Genomic DNA, 9651 nt, shown 5'->3' with positions numbered 1-9651 from the left:
TCCGTTCTACACTCCAGGAACCACAAGCACGACTGCATCTGAGACAGGATGGTCCTCATTTCCACTGTAATGTACAGGTGACAGGAGCCTGTCTTAGAGTCTTATTTTGTGTGAGGCAAAGGACATGTCCTGGCCAAAAATGTCCCAAGGTTCTTTACAGTAGAACTGGAGTCCAAAGTAATCTCAGCAGCAGCATGTTAGCTGAGCCACGTTTAAAACTAATCGAAGCTAATCAGGCAACGAGAAGACTCCGTACACAGCAGAGAGACTGTCTGCTCTTGTTGTTAATGTGTGGTGATGCAGTTAAGAACAGAGACTGTTGTGAAAACTTGTCCCCATTGCCGTCTGTCTCCTCAGCAAAACAAAGACGAGGTGGAGAAGGATGAAGAGAAGCCGGCGGCGAAGCCAACGGGAGCGAAGCGTGGTCGTCCTCAGATCAGAACCACGCCGACAAGCTCCTCCAGCCGCAGCGTCTCTAAAACACCGAGCAACGAGGGACGATCCAACGGCAAGAGCAGCAGGACGGAGACATCGTCCAACATGGCCAACGGAGACAGTAAGACAGACTGAAACTAAAGAAGCAGATGATCAGTTGGTTCACATGTGATCAGACAGTTGTCTTTTTATTCTGTTTGCATGGGACAGCTTGGTTCACTGCTTTGAATGAGAGTCAAGCACCTGTGTGTGTCAATGTGTCCTATAATGTGTCTCCTGTCTGCAGACACTCCTCGAAGGAGAACCAGGAGAACGTCAGGCATGTATGACTCAGACAGAGCATCCATCGGTGAGAACACTGCTGCTTCATCCCGTTTCTCTTATTGATCCAGTTTCATCATTAATAACTTATCAATCCACTCCTCTCTCCCTGCAGGGGATTCTGGGAACTCATCAGATGACAGCGAATCAGAAGACCCACCTGATAAAAAGCCGTCACCTTGGCGAGGGAGGACTGAAGCTGTGCCCTGCCAGGAGGAGCAGCAGGAGGAGGTGAAGGAGGAGGAGACGAGTGAGGTCACGGACATCATGTCTCCTAGCAGCTCTGTTGTCCCGGCAACAACAGGTCAGCTGCCTGCTGCTGCCACACCGCCATGTCCCAGCATGCCTCAGGAGAAAGCTGACAAAGTGCTGAACCAATCAGAGGAAGATGCGGAGCAGGGGGAGGAGCCTGCAGCAGAAGCAGTCACGGTGCTGGTTCACCTGGGCAAGGACAACAGAACGTCTTTGCGGCAGAAGATGACGTCTCCTGGACAGGAAGTGCTTGCCAAGACATCTCCCAGCAGGACATCTCCTCCCCGCGACAGTGCCAACAAAATGTCTCCTCTTCCCGAGAAGGTCAACAAGATGTCTCCCACTGCCACAGACAAACCCAAAACGTCACCTGACAAGCAGCAGCAGCAAGAGTCCTCCCCTCTGCCTGCTGTAGAGGAGGAGGACAGGAGCACTCCCCTGTCCTCCCCCAGGGCTAAAGGTCGTAGGGCCAACATCAGGGAGACGGGCTCTGAAACTCCTCCCAGAACCCCCCTCTGCACTCCCAGCCCCAGCCCCGCCCCTGCCACCAGCCCCTCCCACTTAGCGGACCTGTCATCTCCTCATAGTGTCCCAAAGAGACCGGATGAGCCCATGGTGATTCTTCGCTGCCTCTCCACAGAGCACCTCCCCCCAGAGTCTACCACAGTGGACTCAGATACCGACTCTGCCACTGAGGAGGAGGAGGAGGCGGAGGAGGAGGCGGAGGAGGCGGAGGCGGCGGAGGCGGCGGAGGCGGCGGAGGCGGCGGAGGCGGCGGAGGCGGCGGAGGCAGAGTTACCCGAGGAGAGGAGCAGCGTGGCACTTAAACGTAAAGCAGCAGAGCAGAGAGCAGCAGACAAGAAGCTCTGCCCTGACAGGAGGCAGGAGGAGGCCGCCTCCCCCAAAACTCCCACACCCAAGACAGCGGCTGGAGCTTCACCCAAAACCAAAGGGAGGAGTGAGGGGCTGACGAAGGCAGAGGAGTGGCCCCGTCCAGCAGAGGCGACGCAGAGGGAGGTGTCAGAGGAGCATCTGACTGGTGGAGCCATGAAGGAGCCAGAGGTGCATGATGGGATGCCTCCCCTTGCTCCGGGCCCCTCCAGTGCTGAGGAGTTGGAGCCACAGATCGGCCCCGAGGCGCTGGTCTGCCATGAGGTGGACTTGGATGACCCTGATGAGAAGGAGAAGCCTGTCTCCTCCTCAGAGCACCTCCTCCTGATGATGAGGGAGCAGCAACAAGCTCCGCCCCCGCTGCCTCACCTCCTCCATGCCTCCCTCCCATCCCCCCACACCCCTCACCTCCCTCACCGCCCTCAGCCTCAGGTCAGGCCCTTCCTCCCGGCCACCACTCCCACCTCCACCCCCTGTCCCGAGGAGCTCCACCCAGCCAGGAGCGCCATTGAGGTGGAGAGGGGAGCAGCGGGGGGGGAGCAGGAGGGAGACTCCAGTCCTGGGTTTGATGGCAGCGCCTCCTCCTCCTCCACTTCCCTGCCGTCTCTGCAGGAGAACAAGGACAGAGGTAAGAGCACAGACAGGTGTGAGGTGAGGAGTTGGTCTCTCACCTGAGGTCCATTTTAATCCCGCTCCACACGGTGGACACTTGTAGACCTGATGAGACCAGACCAGGACCAGCATGATGTCTTAGGATGGTGCAGCAGGGTCCAGGACTCACCTGGTGTCCTGCAGGTCACACTGTCTCCTCAGCCTGATTGTTTCCTTATTGTTGTAGTGAGTGAGTAACCTGTGACCTTTGAACCCACCAGGTCAGAAGAGGCTGATGGACTGTAACTCCAGCCCGTCAGCCAAGAAACAGAAACGCAACCAGAAACGACCAAACACACCTGGGAAGGTGGAGAAGAACGGAGCAGGTGAGCTGGCTGTGTGATGTCAGAGGTTATGTCATGAACAGGTCACATGATGTCACCTCAGTCGGGACAGTTACTGTGAGGACTCCTCGTCCATGTTGACTAAAATTACAGGAGTTAGATGTTTATGTTTCAGCTCCTCTGTTTAAACGCCCCCAGGTCACAGCAGCGACAGCGAGGACCAGTCTCGTCTGACGTCTCTGAAGTCTCAGAAGTCTCGGTGTCCTGGTTTGTCGTCTCCGTCTTCTCAGAGTAAAGACAAACAGAACTTCCCCTCCCCTCAGCGCACATACAAGTGGACCTTCCAGCTCGGTAAACAACTTCTCTCTTTAATGAGTTTGATGTCGACAGAAATGTAACTGGCTCTTTATCACACATCATGTTCTGTGGTGAAGCTGCTGCTCAGTGTGACTGGAAACCATCTTTAGTGATTTGAAAGTGTTCAGACTGCTCAGCCAGAGATAACCTCCTCCTCCTCCTTCTCCTCCTCCTTCTCCTCCTCCTCCTCCTTCTCCTCCTCCTCCTCCTTCTCCTCCTTCTCCTCCTCCTTCTCCTCCTTCTCCTCCTCCTCCTCCTCCTCCTCCTCCTCCTTCTCCTCCTTCTCCTCCTTCTCCTCCTCCTCCTCCTCCTCCTCCTCCTTCTCCTCCTCCTTCTCCTCCTCCTCCTCCTTCTCCTCCTTCTCCTCCTTCTCCTCCTCGTCCTCCTTCTCCTCCTTCTCCTCCTTCTCCTCCTCCTCCTCCTCCTTCTCCTCCTTCTCCTCCTCCTTCTCCTCCTTCTCCTCCTCCTCCTCCTCCTCCTCCTCCTTCTCCTCCTCCTCCTCAGATGAGCTGGACAGCATGTCGAGCACAGAGAGGATCTCCTTCCTGCAGGAGAAGCTGCAGGAGATCAGGAAGTACTACATGACCCTGAAGTCAGAGGTCGCCTCCATCGACAGACGCAGGAAGAGACTAAAAAAGAAGGAGAGAGAAGGTAGGAGCTGCAGAGAGCATGCTGGGAAATGGAGCACACAGTCCACCACATACTGTCAGGTTTATTTTTATTAACGCAGAGATTCAGCAGCTGTTAGTGGCTCAGTTACACTGACTGGAGACAGACAGAGGATAAAAACAGGTGTGAGAGCAGAGCAGCACTGACCTGTAGCTGACATTACCACAGACCATGTGATCAGCAACGTGTCCAGAATCATTTAAAACTAAGTAATAACTGAAACGATCTTTTACGTCCACAGTGAACTTTGAACTTCCTGTGGCGTGCTACAGAGATGGCGCCGCCAACATCAGAAGGAAAGAGCGTGATCACATGTTTACAAAAATCTTTGTCTCTTTCAGTGTCAAACACGACGGCGTCGACCTCGTCAGGCTCCTCAGACACAGGTATGAGTCCGTCCTCGGCCTCGCCCACTCAGAACACTGTTGCTGTGGAGTGCAGGTGATGACACGCCCACCCAGGCCGCCCACTCTGATCCTTCTGTTCAGCCCTGCCCCCTCCAGCCTCAAACTCCGCCCATTCAGCCAGCTCTAAGGGCTTGATGGGAAAACAAAATTAAAAACTTCCTCCAGGTGAGAGTCCATGAACTGAGGCAGTGGCTGATGGGAATGCTGTCACTCCAACAAATACGGCCGTGTGTGTGTGTGAGGGGGGGTGAATGGGTTGCTCACCTTAGCTCCACCCCCCCCCCCCCCCCCCCCCCATCTATGGACTTACTTCCTGTTCAAGGAGACAAACGTGACGAAAATCAGCTCGCCGTCTGTTAAGCCACCACAGAGCACTTCTGTTTCCTTCCTTCCTTCCTCCCTCCCTTCCTTCAGTGCATCCTCAGTACTTCTGCTCAGCGGCTCCTAATTAATAAGAGGTTATTCTTGGTGGGGGGTGGTTAGGGTCAGAGGTCACCTGTGTGGAGTGTTTCCTGCAGGGTTGAACAGAAAGAGGAAACAGATTCCTGAAGCAGCACAGCTCATTATGCAAATTACTTTTCTTTTTTGAATTTTTTAAGAAAATGGAGAATATTATTAAAAAACAAAAACTTTCCTGACTTCCTGCTGTGAGTGTTTTTGGTCTTTTTATATGGAATCAGAGCTTTTATTTTGGTAAAAACAAACAAAAAATTCCAAAAAGTTTCTGCCGTCACAGCGAGAGAAGAAGAAATGTTTATCGAGATGAGCTTTTTTTCTTTTTGTATACATTAAAGTTAAGTTGTTTTAATATGTGTGTGTGTTGGGTTCAGGATGGAAGATCATTACTGCAAAAGAAAAACAGATGAAATGTGAAAGAGAAGCTAGAAAGAATGGACATGTCTCAGCACAGCTCAGGATTCTGATCGAGTTTTATTTCACCACTTTGATCTAAATGTTGTTTGATTTGTCTGCGCTGGATTCACATCTTGATAGTTGTGACTCTGTTCATCTGATTTCTTTATTTAAAATGGATCATTTTGATGCAGTAAATTGAAGTTATGACAATCTCATAATGCTGACAGAAAAATTGACTTGGTCCCTGAAACTGTGGCTCAGGTAATCTGCTTATTTTGATTTATCTTATTTTGAAATTGTAGGAATTTACAATCCCCGTCATTTCTTTGACACCAAATCAGAATAATGACTTTCTGTCCCATGATTCTGATTCAGTACGACTGTGACTTAGTTATAGTTTGTATGCACAAGCTCATCATTTTACTTATTATGGTGAAATCATGGCTTTTTATCTCAGCTTGAGTTAAATCACCGTGTTGACTGTTTAAGTGCTGTGACATGGAGAATCTAAAGTTTGGATTTATTAAGTCTAAGTTTGAACTTTGTCATGATTCTGACTTGGAAAGTTCATATTTCTCCTGATTGTCTTTAAAATCTCTGAAGTCATAATTTCAGCTGCCGATCTAATTTTGATTTTGTGAGCGACAGTGAGCCGACGCCCGACACCTCTGGATTCTGATCTTATATCTTGGCTTTAGTATTTTGGGCTTTATCATATTTGGTTTCATCATTTTATCAGTTTATTTTTCCTTTGGCTGAGTTGATCTTCCATATGTTGGGTCTCTGAGTTCAGTACTGATGCTGCTCCTGGAGGTTTTCTGTTGCACTACCCCCCCCCCCCCCCCCCCCCCCCCCCCCCCCCCCCCCACACACACACACACACACCTCCACCCCCACCCCCACCCCTCCCCTTCTTCTGTGGTTTCCTCTCGTGTTTCCTGTGTCTGTTCTGGCTACGGACGGATGGACGATTTTGGCGCCTGAACATTTCTTTGTTTTGTACATAAAAAGTTCTGAGTAAAGAAAAGAATAAACCACACCGTGTATTTGAGAACTACATTTTACACGCCTGTAAAGAATGATTTATAATATTTTTTAAGAGAAGACTGTTTGTACTGTTGTTATGAAATCCTCAGTTTTTTTTTCTATGTGGTGTTTTGCTAGTGGCGGTTTAGAGAGCGACGACTGTAAATACAGAAACACACACACTTCCTCCTGAAGACAGAAGCTAAGCCATGGAACTGTGTGCACAATAAGCAGAGCTCTCTGTTTCTAATAAAGTTTTTAAATATCTCTCCGCTCCGCAGCTGCGTCTCATTCCTCCCAAACTGAGTCCATCAGCAGTAACGGTGCGTTCAGGTGCTCGTGAGGTCATCATCAGAAAGTTTCCCCAAACGCAAAACCACAGAAATGAATCCAGGTCAAGCTTTTATTTTGAAATCATTTCCTAGAAGTATATTTTGTTTTAATGAGAAAAACAGAAGCAGCGGTTTGAGTCGTGTGGAGCGCGCAGAACATGTTCTCCAGCTCTGTGCTTCATTTGGAAGAGAAACGCTTTTTCCATTTCAACACTGATCAGACGTTCTTCATTGTGCTGAGTCACTGTCCGACTCTGAGCTTTAGAGAAAAAGTTTCTCATCATGTTCTGTTCACACGTTTGCATCACTCCGATAACTCACATTTATCTGTTTGTTCTGTTGCAGGACAAATGAATCACAACTGGATCGTTTTCATTACTTCACAGAGACGCGTGTGTGTGTGTGTGTGTGTGTGTGATGAGCATTTTTCACCATTCTCTGATGTTGTATGGACTAAAGGGCGCGCTGACCGCTGCGCCTCGCGCTGACCGCTGCGCCTCGCGCTGCCCACCTTAAATAACTGAGTCAGTAAATCTGCAGACATGAAGAGGGAAGAAAACATTTTCACGGTTCCTGATGTTTAATGAAAAGTTTCAACATCACATCATCTCAGCAACAAAGAGTTTTACACAAGTTAAAGAAATCTGTCTCATCTTGTTTTCCACTACATCTCCCATGATGCTTTGACACAGAGCAGCTGAAGGGTTTTGTGTTTTAACTGTTTCCTGTTCAGCAGCATCATCACCGGCTGCAGTTCAGAGTCTTTCACTCGCTCGACCTGCTGAACCAGGATCAGTCAGGAGCCGCTCAGCCTCCTGGGATCATGTTACCAGTCCAGTTCAGTCCCAGTTCAGCGAGGCTGTCCCAGCAGTCCAGCTTTAGCAGCCAGGGCCTCATTCTGCTGGATGTGGTACTCCTGAAACCTCATGGAGATCCGCTGAGTCATCTTTAGATACTTCTGCAGGCAGGACTCGGAGCAGCTGGACTGAGAAGGAAAACAGATTTAGTGATGGTGCTGAACATGAAACGTTCTCTTCAGTGACAGAGGGAGAGAAGTCAGCTACGACTCCCGTCCACTGCTGCCAGACTGAGGCCAGGACAGCCCTGGTGTCCATGCTGCAGAACTTCATTCAGAATCTCTCAGGGATCCAGTGACAGCTGTCTGTACGTCCGTGGACGGTCCATGTGTGGACCTGGCAGGGGATTGGTCGGACGGCCAAGAAAAGATGTGACATCACATGACATCATCACCTCATTAATAGAAACCTTTTCTCAGCATCATCAGTCCTCCCTGACAGCCAATCAGTGTCTGCAGTTTATTCACAGAGCAGAAGGCCCCAGTGACACGTCAAACATCTTCAGTCTGACCCCGAAGAAAACATTAAACTAATAAACATTTGTTTACAGTGATTGCTGTTTTTGGATGCTACCAAAACGTGTGTCAGCAGTTTGATCAGCCATTGATCATTGATGAAACGTTTTGTGGTTTCTGTGTCTCACTGTGTCTCAGGTCCACAGCTGCTGATGTTCAGGAAAGTAACGAGACCTTTTCACTCATTTTAAATTCACATCTCAGATGTCTGAGCGTACTTGAACACACCAACAGGAGTCCATCAGGAATAAACTGAGACATCTGAAAAATGAAGGAGGATCTGAACACGGTCAGCGGTGAAGAAAAGTTCACAGTATTCAAATCTGTACATTTTAATATCCTGCTCCGCTTCATAGACTTTTTACCTCCTCCGGCTTCACGTCTCTGGTGGTGAAATCTTTGACACAGTCCATGAAGCAGTTCTCCGTCACCTTGTTGTATGTCCCCAGAAACTCCTTAAACTGAGACCGAAGGAGACGAACGTCAGCACAGATTCTTTTACAGCAGCATGGTCACAAACGTCCACGTGATATATAAATCAACAATCTGTGCAATAACTAAAACTGAACTCATTCTGAAAATTAATTTCATCATTCATTCATTCATTCATGTGTGTGTTACCTGTTTGATCTGGTCGGACTCGGACACCTGGACTGCCATGATTCAGGATCAGAGTCCCTGTGAAGAGCAAACAGTTCGTATCAGCGCTCCTGCTTCCAAACCAGACTCCATTCAAAAGTCTGCCGTTTTAATTAATGTTCCCTCTCTTATTCCCGATCCCGTCCTCTGACAGAATTCCAGAGCTTCTACATCTTCACAGACATCAGTGCCCTTCTTTTAAATCTCTTCTTAACCTGTCTCCGGGAGCTAAAGGCCCCTTTCTTTGAATTCGTGTTTTATTGTTGGATTTTGTCTGTCGTTTTACTGATTCAGTAATCTGGACCAACCACCAGCAGCAGTTAATGAAACACAGAAATCTGTCCATTTAGTCACCGGACAAACCAGTAAATGACCGTTAAAACCTCCCGGGTTACGGTGATTAGCTCCTCTGTTCCTTACCTGCTCGGTAAAGCTAACAGTTAGCCGGGCTAGCTTCGTGGTTTGACCCGGGTTTGTTGGAAACTTCTGTCCTCAGACTCCTGAGCAGCTGGAGCTAAACATCGATGCTTCCAATCTACACTGTGAGCACAACGCGTCGTTTTAATCTGACCTGAGGTCGGTGTTTGATGTGAAATCCTGAAGAACGTGAGGAGAGAGACGGAGCCGCAGATTCACACTATTTCAACACGTTCGTTCACTTTGAAAATCAACCACAGAAAATGAGCAGGAGACTGAGTTTAAATCCGATTACAAAATTATTAAATTATTATTCATCTGATTTTGGTCTGAATCGCTGAAAAAGACTCAAACGTGTGACGAAAGTTTGACCTCTGGCTCTAGCGGTGCGCTACTGAAGAGATCGTCCGGAGTGCTACAACAGCGCAGTAAGGTACCTACCTACCGTCTTTGTTTCTGTCTAATAAACACTGTCCTTGGATCTGTTAGTTAGTTAGTTAGTTAAGCTTAATTTAAGTCACTAAACCAGCCACAAACATGATAAGGAATTTACTTCTTTTTCGAAGGAGAAAAATGTTCAGTTTCAGTATAAAAATCCAGTTAGAATTTTCAATTTTTGAGCAAAAAGAGTTCTGCAGGACAATCTTTTGTCAAACCAAATTCCTAAGTGTGTTTAATGCTGGACCGTTTCACTCCTCACGCTCTCTAAACACGCACTGTGTCCTGGTTTAGAGGCGCAGTGA

The 9651-nt window shown here is 48.7% G+C and overlaps 2 protein-coding genes across 3 annotated transcripts in view; one reads left to right on the top strand and one right to left on the bottom strand.

The window, feature by feature from the left end:
* Positions 1 to 4956, top strand: part of arid4a (AT rich interactive domain 4A (RBP1-like)) — a 20788-nt gene extending 15832 nt beyond the window's left edge. The window contains exons 19-26 of the mRNA XM_041060747.1: positions 358 to 556; positions 722 to 784; positions 872 to 1728; positions 1798 to 2527; positions 2772 to 2876; positions 3033 to 3185; positions 3696 to 3842; positions 4202 to 4956. Of these exons, the coding sequence (XP_040916681.1) occupies positions 358 to 556; positions 722 to 784; positions 872 to 1728; positions 1798 to 2527; positions 2772 to 2876; positions 3033 to 3185; positions 3696 to 3842; positions 4202 to 4305 (2358 nt within the window). The 3' untranslated portion in view covers positions 4306 to 4956. The remainder of the gene's footprint in view (positions 1 to 357; positions 557 to 721; positions 785 to 871; positions 1729 to 1797; positions 2528 to 2771; positions 2877 to 3032; positions 3186 to 3695; positions 3843 to 4201) is intronic.
* A 2085-nt stretch (positions 4957 to 7041) lies between these two features.
* On the bottom strand, positions 7042 to 9473 carry timm9 (translocase of inner mitochondrial membrane 9 homolog). Of its 2 annotated transcripts, none has more exons than XM_041060776.1 (4): positions 9063 to 9473; positions 8474 to 8530; positions 8218 to 8313; positions 7042 to 7465 (listed from the first exon to the last, which is right to left on the bottom strand). In XM_041060776.1, exons 2-4 carry the CDS (start codon positions 8510 to 8512, stop codon positions 7331 to 7333), a joined length of 270 nt encoding a protein of 89 aa, XP_040916710.1. In that variant the 5' UTR covers positions 8513 to 8530; positions 9063 to 9473; the 3' UTR covers positions 7042 to 7330. The 2 variants fall into 2 exon arrangements, with proteins under 2 accessions (XP_040916710.1, XP_040916709.1); XM_041060775.1 differs by having other exon boundaries at positions 8912 to 9438.
* Positions 9474 to 9651: the final 178 nt, after the last annotated feature.

Source organism: Toxotes jaculatrix, chromosome 17 (genome assembly GCF_017976425.1).
Source record: "Toxotes jaculatrix isolate fToxJac2 chromosome 17, fToxJac2.pri, whole genome shotgun sequence".
NCBI classification, from domain to species: Eukaryota; Metazoa; Chordata; class Actinopteri; family Toxotidae; genus Toxotes; species Toxotes jaculatrix.
The sequence above is the reverse complement of the archived record's forward strand: the minus strand, read 5'-3'. Positions and strand labels throughout refer to the sequence as shown.

Bases quoted from the DNA above. Each gene is read 5' to 3' on its own strand.
- timm9 (XM_041060776.1), bottom strand. From the start codon at position 8,512: ATGGCAGTCCAGGTGTCCGAGTCCGACCAGATCAAACAG. The intron at 8,314-8,473 runs GTAACACACACA...CTTCGGTCTCAG, and splicing joins AGTCCGACCAGATCAAACAG to TTTAAGGAGTTTCTGGGGAC. The intron at 7,466-8,217 runs GTAAAAAGTCTA...TTTCCTTCTCAG, and splicing joins GAGACGTGAAGCCGGAGGAG to TCCAGCTGCTCCGAGTCCTG.